This window comes from Physeter macrocephalus, unplaced genomic scaffold (genome assembly GCF_002837175.3).
Source record: "Physeter macrocephalus isolate SW-GA unplaced genomic scaffold, ASM283717v5 random_134, whole genome shotgun sequence".
Lineage (NCBI taxonomy): Eukaryota > Metazoa > Chordata > Mammalia > Artiodactyla > Physeteridae > Physeter > Physeter macrocephalus.
In genome coordinates, this window is record NW_021145420.1 from 28857 (window position 1) to 46382 (window position 17526).

At 59.3% G+C, this 17526-nt stretch overlaps 1 protein-coding gene across 3 annotated transcripts; it reads right to left on the reverse strand.

Annotated features, from left to right (window-relative positions):
• Positions 1-217: 217 nt before the first annotated feature.
• BSG (basigin (Ok blood group)) lies at positions 218-7780 on the reverse strand. Of its 3 annotated transcripts, none has more exons than XM_007130152.4 (8): positions 7613-7737; positions 7168-7236; positions 2749-2905; positions 2222-2304; positions 1703-2116; positions 1112-1136; positions 958-1024; positions 218-444 (listed from the first exon to the last, which is right to left on the reverse strand). In XM_007130152.4, exons 1-7 carry the CDS (start codon positions 7677-7679, stop codon positions 961-963), a joined length of 879 nt encoding a protein of 292 aa, XP_007130214.1. In that variant the 5' UTR covers positions 7680-7737; the 3' UTR covers positions 218-444; positions 958-960. The 3 variants fall into 3 exon arrangements, with proteins under 3 accessions (XP_007130214.1, XP_007130215.1, XP_007130216.1); XM_007130153.4 differs by having other exon boundaries at positions 218-860; XM_007130154.4 differs by lacking the exon at positions 7168-7236 and having other exon boundaries at positions 7613-7780.
• Positions 7781-17526: the final 9746 nt, after the last annotated feature.

Below are 17526 nucleotides of genomic sequence, written 5' to 3' on the forward strand. Positions count from 1 at the left end.
TGCCCTGGTTTTGTCCAGATACCCTCTGAAGGGCAGAAGCAGGCTTGGAAGCACTGGAGAGCCAGTCCTGCTGCAGTGGTCCGTCCACCACTCCCGGCTTTACCCGTCACCCAGCCCCCGTGCACCCTAACCTCGTTACTACGCCTCACCGGCTGACCCCCCCCCCCACGAGCTTTCTCGGTGAGACCCAGGCTCGGCGCAGACAGGAGCCGGAGAGGATGAGGGGCCAGACTTTATTGGGGAGTGGGAAGGTGGGGTGGGGAGAGAGGCCCGTCACGGCGGCTCCTGCTGAGGAGAGCAGCAGACACCCTCTTCCTGGGTGTGCGGACGGGGCAGCGGTGAGGGGGACGCCCTCAGGGCGGCCACGCGCTCAGACCTGCGGTAACCCGACAGCACTGGCTTCTCACGGCAGGATGCTTGGCACCGCGGCTCTGCCTGGACCTTCTGCAAAGGGCAGGGACTTGGCTCCGGCCCCACGCGGCCCCACACAGCCGAGCAGTCTCAGGAGGTGGACCTGGGGCGGAGCCTCAGAAAAAGGGCCGTCTGTCCTCCACACCCAGACCAGGAGACCAACAGCCCAGGGAACGCGAGGGGATGGGTGGTGGGGGCGGCAGGGGCCTCACACAAACCTCACGACCCCCCTGGAGGGCTCACGAGATGGTTAAAAAAGAAAAGCAAAGCCCCTAAGGGGCAGAGTTCTACGCACAGAAAACCCTAGTTTAGTTTTTCTTTAAAAAGCTGAGAAAACACGTGATTTGAATGCACAACATGGTTTGCTTTTGCCAGGTGGGTTTCCGTAAGAGGAAAGGGCGCGGGGTTGTGCAAACGCTGGGATGGGAGCCTGCAGACTCGTCCTGGTCCTGCGGGGAAGGGGAAGGGAAGGGGAAGGGGCGCTCGGACCAGCCTCAGGAGCAGGAGCCCCGCCCCCGGCCGCCCCACCCTCCCCTCCCCGCTCACCTCTCAGCTGGAGTTCCTCTGGCGAACGTTCTTGTCTTTGTCGTTCACGTGGTGCCCGCTGCTCTTCCTGGTGACAGGAGGACCAGACAGCTGCCCCTCACACCTCCCAGCTCTGCCCGGCGACCCGCCCGCCCCCAGCAAGGCAGGGACTTACAGTGGAGCAGAGCCGGCGTCCTCATCTGCATAGGTGCACAGCCACACGCAAGAGAGGAGGACGGGCCGTCAGCGGAGGTCCGCACACCAGGCCTCGCACTGGGCGGCCCCATCCCGCGGGGCGCTGCCCTCAGCTTCCCTGACTGCAATGTGGGGGCCAGCCAGCCCCAGGACACGCACCCTCACGTGAGCTGTCTGGGGTCTCGGTGTGAGGGGCACCTGGGGGCCCTGCCTGGCCCCCAGCCCCGCCCACGGGCAGGCGCCCCAGTGGCCCTGTCACACAAGGCCAGGGGCTCGCTTGGCACCACAGCCCTGGGCCCAAAGCAGCCCGCACAGGCAGAGACCAAGCCGATGTAGGAGCACGCACCGCAGAGGACGCCTGCTGGCAGCCCAGTGAGGAGGAGAGAGGGGCAGGTGAGGCCGTAAGGGCCGCAGACACCCCCAGCCAGGGAAAGGGGCGGGTGCCCCGGGGAGGCCCTGGGACACGGTGGCCAAGGGGGCTAGCCCTCGGCCCCACACTCCCGGACGGCGGCCCCGGCCCCAGGGGTCCCCCCACCAGGAGGGGAGCAGAGCGTGTGCGGGGCCGGCTCACCATCTAGGACCTCGTCGGGCTTCCGCCGCTTCTCGTAGACGAAGATGACGGTGACCAGCACAAGCACCTCGGCCACGATGCCCAGGAAGGGCCAGAGGGCGGCGAAGCGGGTGCGCACGCGCAGCGTGACCTCCTCCTGGCCAGAGCCCTCTGAGCTGGTGCCGTTGCAGACGTACTTGCCGGGGTCTGAGCTCAGGTCCAGGCCTGGGATGTGCAGCTCCGTCCTGGTCCCCGAGGAGACCACGAAGAACTTGCTCTGGGAGCTGTTGGCGATGGCCTGGTCCCCGGAGTCGGTCACCTTGGACCACAGCCAGTCGGCGACGGGCGGGAAGGAGTCCGACCTGCAGGCCAGCACCACAGTCTCCCCCTCGGTGGCATGCTCCGACTTCTTCACCGCCTTGACGCTGGGGGGCCCTGCGGGGAGGAGGGCGGGCTGGAGCCTGACCCCGGGGCCGGAGATGGAGCCGCCCTACCCGCCTCCACCCCAGCCCCTCAGGCCCGGGGCCCCCAGGAGCCCACCCTTCACTTCCAGGTCGGTGCGGCCCGCATGCTCTGGAAGGAAGATGCAGGAGTACTGGCCCGAGCGGTCTTCCGAGTCCACGCTGCAGGCAGACGCCGTGGGCGGGGTGTGAGCCGAGAAGCTTCTGTCCAAACCCTGCCGGGCGGGGGCTGGGGGGGTGTCTCCCCGAGGAGGAGGGACCAGGAGGTGCAGGGGCAGCAGGCAGCTTACCCCACACGCACATCCAGGAGCCCCGGGCTTCCAGAGCCGCTCCCCCCCCCAAGACAAGGCTCCGCAGTGGCCCCGGCGGTGCTCAGAACCCAGCGAGCCAGAGACCGGGGTCCCCAGTGCGCCGGAAGGAGGGACGGGTCTTGGAGGTGGTGAAGTCTGGCAGCCGCTGGACCCTCCCTGCATCCCGGGCCTCAGCCGTCTCCAGACCCCGTCTGAGCCCGTTCCCAACGTCTGTCCAGAGCCAGCCCACCGACTACAGCCTCGGTCCTCGCTGACCAGAGGCCCCGTCCTCTCCCGAGGGGGCAGCCTCACTCACTCGTACTCCGTCCTCAGGCCGGGCAGCGCATCCTCCTTCAGCACCTTGCCCCCCTTCACCCAGCGGTGGCCCACGATCTCGGTGGCGCTGTGATTCAAGGCGCAGGTGAGGCGGGTTCTGGAGCCATCGTCGTCTACGGAAGTCCAGATCCCGCTCCCTGGGCAGCCAAGGGAGAGACGGGGGCGGCGTCAGGGGAACCAGGGAGCCTGCCGCTTCGCCCAGTCCCGACTGCCCAGAGCGAGAGAGGCCAGGGCCGCTGCCCAGAGCCCAGAGCCGCACGGGGCTCCGGGGAGGCCCTCCCCTCGGGGTCTGGGGCAGGATTCTGCCGGAAGTGTCCTAACTGGCTGGGCCTTGGGCCTGGGAACAGCAGCAGCGCCCGCCCCTGTCCCAGAACAAGGACCAGGGCAGCGACTGCTGGGTCCAGCCCCGCAGCCCCGAAAGGCCTCTTCGGAAAGTTGAAGTCCATCACCGCCCAGGTCACCGCCCCCGCTCCGGGTAGTCCTGCATGTCCCCCCTCTCTCCCACAACCAAGGCAAGGCCACCCGGGGTGGCTGGGACAGGTGCGCTCAGGCCACGGGGGCCAGGGGGCTGCAGCGGCCCCGTCCTGGAGGTGCCTGCTTCCCAGAAGGCCGCAGGTGCCACGAACCTCCATACAAATGACAGTCTGTCCTCCTGCCTGGGACGCTGGGGTGACTCCCAGCAGCCCTTCCGCTCAATTTCCAACCAGGCAAGCCTCCCCATTCACTACGACCTTCTCTTTAGGAACCAAAATGCGAAGCCAGTTAGAACCAGTGAGAAGCACGCTGACAGTTCTGGAGCCGGGAGGCTGGGCTTGAGCCGGGGAGGGCTCCTCTCCAGATCCCAGACCTCTGGGTGTTCAGGGAGGGGGCCAGGACGGCAGACCAGAATGAGGACCCCTTTGCTGGGGGTCAGGCCGCACCTCCAGATGCTGACCTTCAGTGAATGTCCACACCAGAGCCCTATCCCAGGGTTGGGAGCAGGTGTCCTGGGGATACTCCTGTCAAACCACCCGGGATCCCGGGGCAGCACAGGGCTGCCCGTGCTGTCCTTGGGGACAGTGGGGACGTTAATAAAGCCGGGTCCAAGGCACAGTGGTGTCTACCAGGAAGCGCCCGTTTCTCCAGAACCGTCACCCACACCCACGCACCCGAGGCGGCCCTCGGAGAAGGCCACGCCCACAGGACTTGGGCACAGAGGGAGCCGGCCCAGAGGCCTCCGGCCTAAAATCAGGTGAAAGCAGGATCCAGCACTGCACTGGAACAGTTCAGCCGGTAGGAAAGCAGCCAGGCTGCGGGGCCGCAACACCCACCGGGCAGGCCGCCCGCTTCCCGGACCCCCGCTTCCTCCCTGGGGTCGCGCGGTGACTTCTGGCAGCACAACTGTGTGAGCACAGACAAAGCTCATGAAGCTAAGCGGGACGATGGCAGGTCACGAGCCCCGGCTGCACTCGGCGCCAGGAACCCTCCTCCGGCTGATGCCCAATAATAATCCAACCCGGAGGCGAGAGGTCCTGACACAGGAGAAGATGGCGTCCGGCCGCACAGGACAGCAGAGCCTGCTCGGGCTCGCCCGTCCTCACGGACTCCTTAGCCGCTAAGGAAATTAAAGCTCAAATCCCAGGACGGACCTCACAGCTGGGCCGCTTTCTGGAGCGACTGCGGGCAGAGCACACGTCTCCTGGGCATCTGAGACCCCGCCTGGGCCTGTGTGTCAGGTCCTGGGTGGGTTGGCCGCACGCAGGCCCCCGCGCCCCGGCTGCATTAGGTCCGGAGGACGCCAGCCTCCTTTGGGTGGAAGAGGCGGGACCCAAGGCCAGCCCGTGCACAGAACACGTGCAGGGCCTGGCGGGGCCTCTTCCTGAGCCGCCAGCCCTCACCGCCCGGCCTCTGGCCACCTGCTGGCTCTTTCTTTAAAAGGGGACAGGAATGTCTCAGAAGTCCGCGCCAGCAGGGACTGAAGCAAAGGAGGCCCCTCTGCAGCTCCAGGTGCTCCCCGCTCCTGGGGGAACACACGCAGCAGTGCCCGCACGTGTGCACGGACACGTAGGTGGAGAGGCACACGCGGCACATGTGTGCGCACCGGCCGTGTAGGAGAGCACACCTGGCTGGCCACAAGGCCCCGGGGACAGGCCGACCTTCACGTCCACCCACTGGCAACTCAGGCCTCAGGCCAGGCGGTTACAGGCAGACAGGGGCGTGAGGCTGGACCTCTGCGTCACTTTCACCAAAGGCCTCCGGAAACCCGCATTTCTCCGTCAAGATTTCCCAAGACTGCAGAACCAGCAGCTCCGTACAGAGCTGGGAGGTGAGTCAGGGCAGGAAGTGAGGCCAGAGGCGGCGCTTCGCCCAGACAGGGCCTGCTTCTGCACCCTAGAGCCTCGGACAGGGGTGCTCAGGCAGGTCTTACCCAGGCCCCACCCTGCCCCCCTGGAGGAGAGAGGAGTGCCCGCAGGTCTCCTCCAGGTGGCAGCAGGGCGGGGCCTCAGCTCTCAGAGAGGGGCAGAGGTGGGCGCCAACTCCACCCCTCCCAGGTGTCTGCAGAGGCCAACCGACTGGCCAGCCTCGCCCAGGAGAGCCCTCCCTGCCTGAGGCCCCGCAGGCCAACACCCCTGTCCTGGCTAGAGGGACACACGCAGCAAGGGAGCCAGCCCATCCGCCCCAGTGACCTGCCACATGCCGGTCACCCATCCTCAACAGGCCGGGTCACTCCAAGGGGGGTGCTGGGTTGTGGCCCCCAGGGCCACCACAGAGACTGCTGCCACAGGGGATGTAACATCTGTGACACTGACAGGTCACTAGGACAGGGCCACTAGAAAGACTGCCTCTAAATGCTCCTCAGGGGGCGGTGACGGAAAAAGGGTGAAAAGCCCACCCTCCACAACCCCCAGCCACGCCCAGTGCCCAGGAGGCCCGGGGCAGCACCCCAAGAACTAACAGGGGGGCCGTGCACAGGCAGGCCCTCCCAGAGCCCCGGGAGCCCGAGAGTGCCTGACCCTCCTTCCCGACCACGTGACTGCAACCCATGTTCTCAAGTAAAGTCACCTTCATCTAAAAACAGCCACCCCTCCTCTGTGCCCACTCAGCAGCCGGGCTGGGCGGGGCGCAGGGCCAGGCAGGCCTCGGGTACACATCCTGGAGGGAGCTCTCGGGACGAGGCGGTGGCCAGGAGAGACCGCCTCTGGGAGGCCAGCCCCGGGCCGCTCACCCCTCTAATCCTGCGGGCCGGGGGCTCCGGCCCCTCACCCGAGGCTCAGAGAGGGACCCAGCTAGCAAGCCCGTGCCTGCCCACCAGCCCCGCCAGGACCACGGGGCCCTGCACAGCCTGGAGAGCACGGCTCTCCCAGCAGGAGGACCATCCTAGGGCCTCAGGCGATGGGGGCGCCAAAGACACCTGCTCCAGCAGAGTCCCCTGAGGCAGGTTTCTGGAGAACCGACCTGGCCAGGAAAGGCAAACACTGCCACGAACTCACCTCACCCCAGGCAGAAAAAGGATGCGTGACCCAGACTTTCAGGTCTTTCCCAGAGTCCCCGGGAAAGGTGGAAAGTGAAAAAGGAGGACAAGGCACAGATACACCCCCAGGGGGATTCAGACTCAGCGTAAATAAACCAGGACCGCCCAGTGCACACACCCACGTGGTGTGAGTGTGTAAGTGCAACCCCACAGACAAGGGTGATGGATTGGAGCTGTGCCCCCAGCAGTACACCGAGGGCCCTCCTCCTTCCCCGCTGGCTGGCGAGGGCTGCGTCTAAAGGGCTCAAGCTGCCAGGCAGTCACCTTGCCTGCCAGGGGCCTCGTTCAGAGGGCGGTCAATAAATGGCCGTTTTGATATTGAGGCAAAAGAAAGAGGCGAACTGAGATCTAAAAGTAGGTCAGCAGTAAGCCGGTGAAGCTTCTCTAAGGGGTAGCCCCTCCCATGCCCTAGGGCAGCTGCCACCCCCCTCTGAGCCGACCTGCTCCTGCCTCCCTTGGGGAAAGAGCCCCAGACCCTGCTGGTCTGCACTTTGTTCTCTACACGCTGGTCACTATAAATCGTTAACCCAGAACCAAACGGGAAGTCGTGCTCCATGTAGGAAAAAAAATCTCTCTTTCAGGCAAAAGAGAGGCTGCCCTGCTTTCTCCCGGAAAAGCACGCCTTAACCCATTTTGCTGTGAGCATTCTCTAAACCACGTCTGCCCACCCAAGAGGCTGCCCCTCCCGTGAGGAGCTCCGTTTGACAGCCTGTAAAAACAGTCCCCCCACAGTTCCTGCTCTGAGCCGGGGGGCTCACGGTGACCTTAGAACACCTCCCCTCCCGGCCGGGGCCTCCGTTTCCATCCCTGTAAAAACAGGAGGGTGGACCAGCCTCCACCTTCTTCTGGGCCCCGAAATCAGACAAAAACGAAGGAAGCAGTGTATACCTCTCCACAAGGATTTAAGTGTTCGGGCGACTCCAGGAACAAGTGCAGAGCCAGAGCGAGACACGGGACCTAAATCCCGGGAAGAAGGACAATCCCTCCGGCCGGAAAGCCGACCCGGCTCAGGGGCCGTCACGTGCCTGGGTGCCCGAGGCCCCGTGAGGACAATGGCCCACCTCCCGGATGACAGCCAGGGTCTGGGCGCCCGGGGGCTCCCCTGCGGCCCCCGCCCAAGCACTCCGAGCAGGAAAGTCCCTTCTAAGCTGCCTCGCGCAGATCGGCTTCAGCTCGGAGTCTCCCTCCCCACGCCCTGGGCTGGGTCTCCCTCCACCGGCCGAGTTCTCCTCCCTCTCGCCCGGGCTGCGGTCTCCCCTGGAACAGAAGGCGGGCCGCCCCCAGCCAGGCCAGACCACCAGCAGGCTTCGCGCCCCCACCCCAAGGTCCTTACCTGCCCCGAAGCCGCCCTGAGCGCTCAGCAGCACGAGCCCCAGCACCACGAACCGCACGGCCGCCATGTCCCACCGTCCCACCGTCCCCGCGCAGCCGCCGCCCGCGGCGCTATAAGAACCGACAGCCGCCGAGCGCGCGCACGCAGGCGGCGTCGCGGGGGGGCGCGCGCACGGTGAGTCGGCCACCATCTGCGCACGCGCGCGGACGCATGTACGCACGCGCGGACCCGGCTGACTCGCGCTACGGAAGCCTAATGGGCGGCGCCACGTGACTACCCGGCTGGGCCAGGCGCTGCGGCCAGGGGCGAGGCTACGTTGCTAGGAAACGGGGCGGGGCCTGCGAGACCGGGCGGGGGCCAGCTGTCCTTCCTCGTTTAAGACCTTAACTTTACGCTCAAAGTGTAAATTTCGCAACTTATGTGTACTTTGCCATAGTGCAAAAAATTTATAAAGAATCGAGGGAGGCGATGGGGATCCCTCTGAACAGGTGGGATGTGTCCCCTGGGGTGAGGCTGCCAGATTTAGCAAATAAAAATAGCTGGACAGCAGTTAAGTTTGAGTTTCAGGCAGAGAATGAATAATTTCTTAGTGTAAGTATCCCGTGCAGTGTTTGAACACAGTTTTGCAAGGAATGTATCACCATTTACCTGATTCAAATGTAACTGGCTTTCCTGTATTTGGCTGGAACACCTACGCTGAGGTCCCCGTGTTTTACAACAAATACTTCTAAAAATGACAAAATACTTTCAAACAAAACCAGGGTATGCAGTCTTTGTGACCTTGGATTAGGCAATGGTATCTTACATATGCCACCAAAAGCACAAACAACAGCAACAAAAAATCAGATAAATTGGAATTCATCAAAATTAAAAACTTTTGTGCTTCAGAGAAGAAAGTGAAAAGACAACCCAAGGAATGGGAGAAAATACTGGTAAATCATGTATCTGATAAGGGACTTGTATCTAGAATATATAAAGAACACTTACAACTCAACTTTTTTTTTTAACTCAAGTTAAAAAAAAAAAAATTATTTATTTGGCTCCGGCATGGGGATCTTCGTTGCCACGCGTGAGGTCTTCGTTGCGGCACGCAGGATCTTTTTTTTTTTTTTTAATTGCGGCTTGCGGGATCTTCATTGTCGCATGTGTGCTCTTAGTTGTGGCATGCGGGATCTAGTTCCCTGACCGGGGATGGAACCCGGCCCCCCTGCATTGGGAGCGTAGAGTCTTAACCACTGGACCACCAGGGAAGTCCCTTAACTCTTAAAAAGGACAAATAACCCAATTAAAAAATGGACAAAGGATGTGAAAACACATTTCTGCAAAGAAGACATGCAAATAACATTAGCACAGGAGAAGTTGCTCAGGGGAAGGCAGGGGCAGAAACCACAGTGAGACACCACTTCACACCCACCACCATGGCCCTCCTCAGAAGGGCAGAAAATAACAAGATGAGGAAGTGGAACCCTGGGCAGGGCTGGTGAGGAGGTGAAATGGTGCAGCCGCTCCTCAAAAGGTTAAACGGAGTGACCACCTGACCCAGCAATGCCAGTCCTAGGTGTGTGTCACAGAGAACTGAAAACTCACGTCCATACAGAAACTTCCACTGCAATGTTCACAGCAGCACAACAGCCAAAAAGTGGAACAGCCCGAATGCCCATCAATGGGTGAATGAATAAAGAAAATGTGGTCCCTCCATAGACGGGAATGTCACTCAGCCGTGAAAAGGGGTGAAGCCCTGACACTCGCTACCGCGTGGACGGACCCTGAGAACACGACGCTCAGTGAGAGAAGCCAGACACAGAAGGACGCACGGGGTGTGATTCCATTGGTGGGAAGCGTCCAGAACAGGCAGATGCACAGGGACAGAGAGTGGGTTCGTGGTTGTCGGGGCTGGGGAGGGGGAGGGGGGTGACTGCTCATGGCGACGGGGTTGCTTTTTGGGGTGATGGAATGTTCTAAAACTGATTGTGATGCTGAGCACTCAACTCTGTGAATGTACCGGAACTGTTTACGCTTTCGTGGGTGAATTGTATGGTATGTGAATCATCTCAATTAAAAAATGGGGTGATGTCGATCTGGGGGCACCGCTTTAGATGAGGGGCCAGGTGGCCTCTTGGAGGTGACGACATTGGAGGTGACACGTGTATGAGGAGGGGCAGCAGCCCCTGGAGGGCTGAGCTGTGAGTCTGGGAGCAGCCTGTCAGGGGCAGGGGGGAGGCAGCTGGAGGAGGAGCCTGGGCAGAGCCTGCGGAGCCCTCGCTGTGAGGCCGGGGATCCTGGAGGAAGAGGCTAGAAGGGTGTGGCAGAGGGGCCGGGACAGAGGCCTCTCCTCCTGGAGACGCACTGGCAGACTCAGCAAGGCTGCACGGAGCGGGGTCCGGGGTCGAGAGGGACGTGCGGGAGGAGGGGGGCAAGCGGCCAGCTGGCCTCAAAGCACCTCCGGGCCTGGGCGGATCTCCGTGCCCCTGTCGGCCCAGAGCCGGGCTGAGGGCGGATCTCGTGGGAAATCATGGGGCTGCCAGAACACAGTGGTGCCTCCCTGCCCCCTCCCTCCTCAGCTGGGTCCTGGCCCCAGTCGGGTCAGGAGGGTCCCATGTCCCCTTCTGCTTCTAAGAAGAGGCCTTTCAGGATGAGCCCAGGCAAATAAAAACACATGACACCCCGTTACATTTGAATTTCAGATTTGCAAAACATCACTAATTATTTAGTATACTATTTAGTATACTATATCCCACACACTATCTGCTATATACTTACACTAAAAACGATCTGTTGTCTATCTGAAATTCAGATGTCACTGGTTGTCCTGCAGCCCTGCGTTCCACGGGGCACCTCTGACCCTGCCTGTCGAAAGCAGCCGATCCGGTCACCCTTAACTCTCCTCTTCGCCCCCCCAACTCTCTGTCCTTGTGTACAGCCCGTGCTCCTCACCGGCTGTGCGTGCGGGCAGGGACACGCACAGCCGGCAAGGCCTGGGCTTGCGGGCGCCCCTAATTGGCCATGGGAGAGACAGGATCCTCCCTGGGTCTCCCCCACTGGCCTCTGAGGCCTGCGGGGGCCCTGGCAGCTGTCCAGAGATCCACAAGCAGAAGGGCAAGGAGAGCGCCTCCCAGCTCTGCTGTTGGCACAGACAGGCCAATGCTGGCTCTAGCCAGGCAGGAAGAAGGAAGGGCCAAACTCCTCCCTGGGGCCCGGCCCCGCTGACCCTCGGGCCTCAGCGCCCTCACCTCCCCCACGCTTGGCTCCAGCCTTGCTGTCACGGTCCCTGCCCCGAGCCTTTGCCTGGCTGTGCCTGTCACCGGGCACGCCTTCCCGGGTCTCCGACCGGCCCTTCCCACCTGGCCCTGGCTGCTCCCAAACCGTGCTTTCTCCGGGCCTCATACTCAGGACACCAGCCACTGTTCCGTCTCTGGCTGTCTGCTTTGGTTTGTTTGCTTTCTACTTCTTCCTATGAAACGTTTTGAATGCAGAGATAAGGGGAGAGAAAACATGAGGGTTTTATTCTCTGTCACACCCATCTGTCCATTGCTAAAATGTTCCAACTTAAAGTTTCTGTTTTTTAAAAAAATTAATTTATTTATTTATTTGTGGCTGTGTTGGGTCTTTGTTGCTGCCTGCCGGCTTTCTCTAGTTGTGGCGAGAGGGGGCTACTCTTCGTTGTGGTGCGCGGGCTTCTCATTGTGGTGGCTTCTCTTTGTTGCAGAGCGCGGGCTTCAGTGGTTGGGGCATGCTTTGGTTTGTTTGCTTTCTACTTCTTCCTATGAAACGTTTTGAATGCAGAGATAAGGGGAGAGAAAACATGAGGGTTTTATTCTCTGTCACACCCATCTGTCCATTGCTAAAATGTTCCAACTTAAAGTTTCTGTTTTTTAAAAAAATTAATTTATTTATTTATTTTTGGCTGTGTTGGGTCTTTGTTGCTGCCTGCCGGCTTTCTCTAGTTGTGGCGAGAGGGGGCTACTCTTCGTTGTGGTGCGCGGGCTTCTCATTGTGGTGGCTTCTCTTTGTTGCAGAGCGTGGGCTTCAGTGGTTGTGGCACGCGGGCTCAGTAGTTGTGGCTCGCGGGCTCTAGAGCATGAGCTCAGTAGTTGTGGCGCACGGGCTTAGTTGCTCCGCGGCACGTGGGATCTTCCCAGGCCAGGGTGCCAGCTCGAACCTGTGTGCCCTGCATTGGCAGGCGGATTCTTAACCACTGCACCACCAGGGAAGTCCCCAGCTTAAGGTTTTCAGTGCATTTTTCTGAGAGGGTGGAGTTTGAAATCCAGCCCTTCCCCAGGTGGTGAGGGTGTGGATTTTATGCTGAGGAGCCCTGGGAGGGATCCGAGCGAGGGAGGGTCTTAGTCTTCTATCTTCCATGTGTCTAGAAGGGTCCGGGGCTGGGGGGAGAGGGTCCTGGGCAGGGAAGGCGTGGAACTGGGGGGACAGGATGGTGCAGCGGTTGCTTCCAGACGTGAGAATGGGGCCTTCCTTATTTGGAAAAAACGTCTTTGCAGATGTAACTAAATTAAGGGTCTTGACATGAGCTCATCCTGGATGAGGATGGCCCTGAATCCAATGACCTTATAAGAGACAGACACAGGGACTTCCCTGGTGGTCCAGTGGTGGAGACTCCGCCTTCCAATGCAGGGGGTGTGGGTTTGATCCTTGGTTGGGGAGCTAAGGTCCCATGTGCCTTGGGGCCAAAAAACCAAAACGTGAAACAGAAGCAATACTGTAACAAATTCAATAAAGACTTTAAAAATGGTCCACATCAAAAAAAAATCTTTAAAAAATCAAATAAAAAATCGGAGACAGACTCAGAGGAGAAGCCACGTGAAGATGGAGACAGAGGCTGGGGTGATGGGACCACAGGCCCAGGACACCAAGGACCGTGGGCCACACCAGGAGCTGGGAGGGGTGGGAAGGACCCCCCCCCCACTCCCCGGAGCGAGCACAGCCCTGCCCACACCCCGTTTCAGACTTGTGGCCTTCAGAACCGTGAGAACATAATTTCTGCTATGGAAGCAACTGAGCTTGTGGCGCTCTGCTGCAGCGGCCCCAGGAGATGGAACAGAGGGTCGGGTGGTCGGTTCCTTTAGCGCTGGGGTTGACTGGCGTGGCCGGTGGGCCGCCCGGTGGTGGTAGGGTGGGCAGGGCTGACGCCAGGCTGGGAGCCAGGGAGGCTCCCTGCAGGCGCGGGGGCGGGGGGGGGAGGGGCCGGGACTTGCCCGCCAGTCCAGCTCAAGGGCAGACACGCCCGGGAGGGATTTACAGAAGCAGCTGCCCTCTGACCTCCTTTGGCTTCTCCTCCTTAACTACTGCTCTCCCTGGAAAAGTGACAGGCGGTTCCCCCAGATGGACGTGGCCAGGGGCTGGTGATCTTTCCTGGCGAACAAGTCCGATAGGTAAAAACAGGACAAAACAAAGCATCTGAAAGTGAGAGATGATCCGGCCTCCCCTCAGCCTCCTCCGCCGAGGTGGCCGAGAATTCAGAGATTCTTTCCCTGCACAGTTGTGATGCACGATGTCCTGAACACCTGGGGCGCTGCCGTCACCGGAAACCCTCCCTGGGCCTCGTGAGGGCTGAGCTTTAAGGTGTCCTGGCGTTTCAAGGTTTCCTCACCCCGTTTGCTGATGTCTTTGTCCTGGTGGAACGAGGGGAGGGTTCTTTGCTTCTCAACAGTTTATTCTGAGAAGTCCTCAAACCTACAGAGGCACCCTGAGGGCAGCAGCCCCCTGCACCCGGGTTCTCAGCCAGGGGCCTTGGCCACGTTTGTGCCCCATCCCCTTCCTCTGTCTCCGTCTCTCTCTGTCTCTGTCCCTCTCTCTCTGTCTCTCCGTCTCTGTGTTTCCCTCTCACATTTTCCAGAACCATTTGCGTGTGAGGACACCACCGCCTTCACCCTAAGACGCGACACGAAGGCTGGGATCCGAAGACCCGTCTGAGGTCTCCCTGTAAATTAATGTCGGATCTTCCCTGCGGTCCAGTCTCCCTGAAGGCCCCAAGCTCAGCCCTTATGGCATTTTTTCCCCAGGCCCTGGGGACACTGCATTGAGCTGGCCCTTATTCCAGGACACAACACAGTTGCTCTGAGCGGCCAGGTGTCGGGTTGGTTTTGGGGAACGCATATTCCCTGCAGGGTTCCTCTCGCACCATCCCCCAACCCCCAGCCGGCCAGCTGAAACTGGCCGAGACCAGAGCCCCGCCCAGCCCTGCCACTGGTTGTGCCCTTTGACCCCCTGTGGCGGTGCCCTGAGTCCCCCAGCATGTGCTGCTGCCAGTGCCTCACTCTGTCCCTTTAAGGCTCTCAGGCTCGGGCTCACCTGGGCATGGGGTGGGGCTCAGCTGGGCGGGAGGCAACAGCTGTGGACGCAGATAAGCTTCCCCCTCCAGGGCGTCGGGCCTCCAAACACCGCCAGGCCTCCACTGATCTCGTCCAGCTGGAGCCACCCCAGGTCCCTGCCACCGGCCCTGCCCCCTCCCAATCAGGGACTATACTGGAGGATGGCACACATCCCTGAAAACTGCAGCATCCGGCGGCCCTGGTGGCGGGTGTGACGCGGAAATCGTTCCGCAGCTCAACTGAGGGAAGGCGGCGGCCAGAGAGGGCAGCTGCGCGTCCAGAGCAGCCAGGGGCGCCGGGACAGCCCACGTGCCCCTCGACGGATAAATGGACAAATGCCATGTGGTCCCTCCCCACGTGGGAACGTCACTCAGCCTGAAAAGGAGAGAAGCCCTGACGCTCGCCGCCACGTGGACGGACCCCGAGAACCCGACGCTCAGGGAGAGAAGCCAGACGCAGAAGGACACACAGGGTGTGATGCCACTGATGGGAAACGTCCAGAACAGGCAGGGGATGTGCAAAGTGCCAACCGTGCCAGCTCTGGAGGTGGGGGATACCGCCGCTCTCTGCAGGGTCTTCAGCTTTTCTGCAGGCTGGAAGGTGCACACAGGAACAGCTGGGGTGCATCTGGTGGGGTCAGATGCTCAGCGCTCTCCCTTCGCTGGGAGTGCGGCGAGTGCGGCGCTGGCTTTGTGAGGCCCCAAACCTTCAGAGACAAGCCGAGGTCTCTCCATCGGGGCTCCCCAACCCCGCCTGCTGCCACGGGGGTGCTCACCGTCTGTGGGGCACGCCGGGCACCGTGGGGTGTGGCGCGGCCTCCCCGGCCCCATGTTCTCAGCGCCGGAGCCCCCAAGTCCTAGGGACCACAGACGTCCCCAGTTGTGGCTCCGTGTCCCTGGGACAGAATTGTCCCAGGTGAGACCCCCTGGTCTACAGGAGCGTGGAGATGTGAGCGGGGTGCTCGATGGGACACCCCGTGGGAATGGTGTGGGTGGCCAGGCGGGGGGACTGTCACACTTGGTGTTGAGGGAAGGACCCGGGCACAGAGCAGCATCCTCGGGGGCGCACAGCAGGCAGGACCCATGTCGGGGATGGGAACCCAGAGGTGGGAACCTTGCTGGGGAGGAGACTTGGGTGGCTCCTGCTCTGTCTGTCGACCTAGGCTCTGGTTACACAGGGGTGTTTGTCAAGCACCCAGCAATCCTCCAGTGCCCAGAGGACGCCGTCCTGAAGATTTAACTCAGTTCTGACCCTTTCTGCCCAGAGTCGGTCAGACCCGCAGGTTACAGGTCAGCCCCACAGGTCTGCCCCCACCACACACACCCATCCCAAGTCCACCATGTCCCCTGAGCTTCTGCCTGACCAGCTCTTGGGGTTCCTGCCACCCATCTCCGCGGGTTTGAGAAACTTGCTAGAGCAAACAAATGGGACCTGATTAAACTGAAAAGCTTTTGCACAGCAGAGGAAACCATCAACAAAACGAAAAGACAGCCCACGGAACGGGAGAAAATATTTGCAAACGAAGCGACCCACAAGGGATTAATCTCCAAAATATACAATCAGCTCATGTGGCTCCATATAAAAAAAACAAACAACCCAATCGAAAAATGAGCAGAAGATCTAAATAGACATTTCTCCAAAGAAGACATACAGATGGCCAACAAGCACATGAAAAGATGCTCAACATCGCTAATTATTAGAGAAATGCAAATCAAAACTACAATGAGGTATCACCTCACACCAGTCAGAATGGCCATCATCAAAAAGTCTATAAATAGTAAATGCTGGAGAGGGTGTGGAGAGAAAGGAACCCTCTTGCACTGCTGGTGGGAATGTAAATTGGTGCAGCCACTATGGAGAACAGTATGGAGGTTCCTTAAAAAACTAAAAATAGAGTTGCCATATGATCCATCAATCCCACTCCTGGGCATATATCCAGACAAAACTCTAATTCGAAAAGAAACATGCACCCCTGTGTTCATAGCAGCACTGTTTACAATAGCCAAGACATGGAAGCAGCCTAAATGTCCTCTGACAGAGGAATGGGTAAAGAAGACGGGGTACATATACACAGTGGAATATTATTACTCAGCCATAAAAAGAATGAAATAATGCCATTTGCAGCAACATGGATGCAACTAGAGATGATCATACTAAATGAAGTAAGGCAGACAAGAGAAAGACAAATACCATATGATATCACGTATATGTGGTCTCTAAAAAAATGATACAAAATGAACTTATTTACAAAACAGAAACAGACTCACAGACATAGAAAACAAACTTACGGTTACCAAAGGGGAAAGGTGGGGAGGGATAAATTAGGAGTTTGGGATTAACAGATACACACTACTATATATAAAATAGGTAATCAACAAGGACCTACTGTATAGCACAGAGAACTCTGCTCAATATTCTGTAATAACCTATATGGGAAAAGAATCTAGAAAAGAATGGATATGTGTATATGTATAACTGAGTCACTCTGCAGTACACCTGAAACTAACACGACATTGTAAATCAACTCTACTCCACTATAAAATAAAAATTAAAAAAAAAAATTTGCTGGAGCAGCTCACGGAACTCAGGGAAGCACCCACCCCTGTTTTCCAGTTTATTCCATAGTAAGGGGTGTGACCAGGGATACAGATGAACAGCTGAAGAAGCATAGAGGGTGGGTCCAGAGGGTACCCAGGGGGTGGGGTGCGCCCCCTCTCGGCACACGTACGGCCTGGGCTCGTCACATCTCTTTGTCCCACAGTTTCCCTGGGGCTGGGTCTACGGCCCCCTCCTTTCCCCGCCTCCCTTCCCCAGGCTGGCAGGTGGGGCTGGAAGTGGCTTCTAGCCCTGTCCCTCAGGTTGAAAGGTGTGGTTGAAAGGGGCTCACTGACAAAAACTCAGGTGTGGTTGAAAGGGGCTCATTACGAGGGTTTTAGGAGCTCTTTGCTGGGACTGGATGAGGGCCAAATGTGGATATTGCAGTTTGGTTTGTGGCAAGTCATTGGGCCGTTGTGACCTGGGTGCATTCTGTACACAGGTGACACCTCCATAAACCGTTAAAGGTTAACGAAGCACTTGCCCCTCCCAGACCTGTCAGTCTTGGGATGGGTTATCCAATCATGAAAAAAACATCAGAGAAAAAAAGTCTCCAGAGAGGGATGCTCTCCAAAACCCCTGACCTGTGTCCCCACCCCCAACTCGCCAGGGCATCAAAGGAGGCGCGTCTGAGAAACTGTCACAGCCCAGAGGGGTCCCAGAGAGGCCTGAACATCTCAGGGTACCCTGAGGGGTCCTGGGGCCTAGAGGACGTCAGGGGAACCAGAGGAGATGTGAATAAATTATGGGCTTCGGTTGAGAATAATGTATCAAGATTGGTTCACTGTGACATGTATCATGATAATAACCATGTCTACCAAAGGGGAAGGGACACCCGGGGACTCTGTGCTATCTTCATCGCTTTTCTGTAAATATAAAACTGTTCTAAAAAATAAAGTCTATTAAAAAAAAAAAAGATAGGGCTTCCCTGGTGGCACAGTGGTTGAGAGTCCGCCTGCCGATGCAGGGGACACGGGTTCGTGCCCCGGTCCG

What these genes read in the sequence shown, in the direction of transcription:
- BSG (XM_007130152.4), bottom strand. Translation starts at nt 7,679, where the DNA reads ATGGCGGCCGTGCGGTTCGTGGTGCTGGGGCTCGTGCTGCTGAGCGCT. An exon ending in GGCCTGAGGACGGAGTACGA is followed by an intron (nt 2,305 to 2,748) that starts GTGAGTGAGGCT and finishes GTCTGCCTGCAG; the next exon opens with CGTGGACTCGGAAGACCGCT. An exon ending in GCCCGACGAGGTCCTAGATG is followed by an intron (nt 1,137 to 1,702) that starts GTGAGCCGGCCC and finishes GCACCTATGCAG; the next exon opens with ATGAGGACGCCGGCTCTGCT.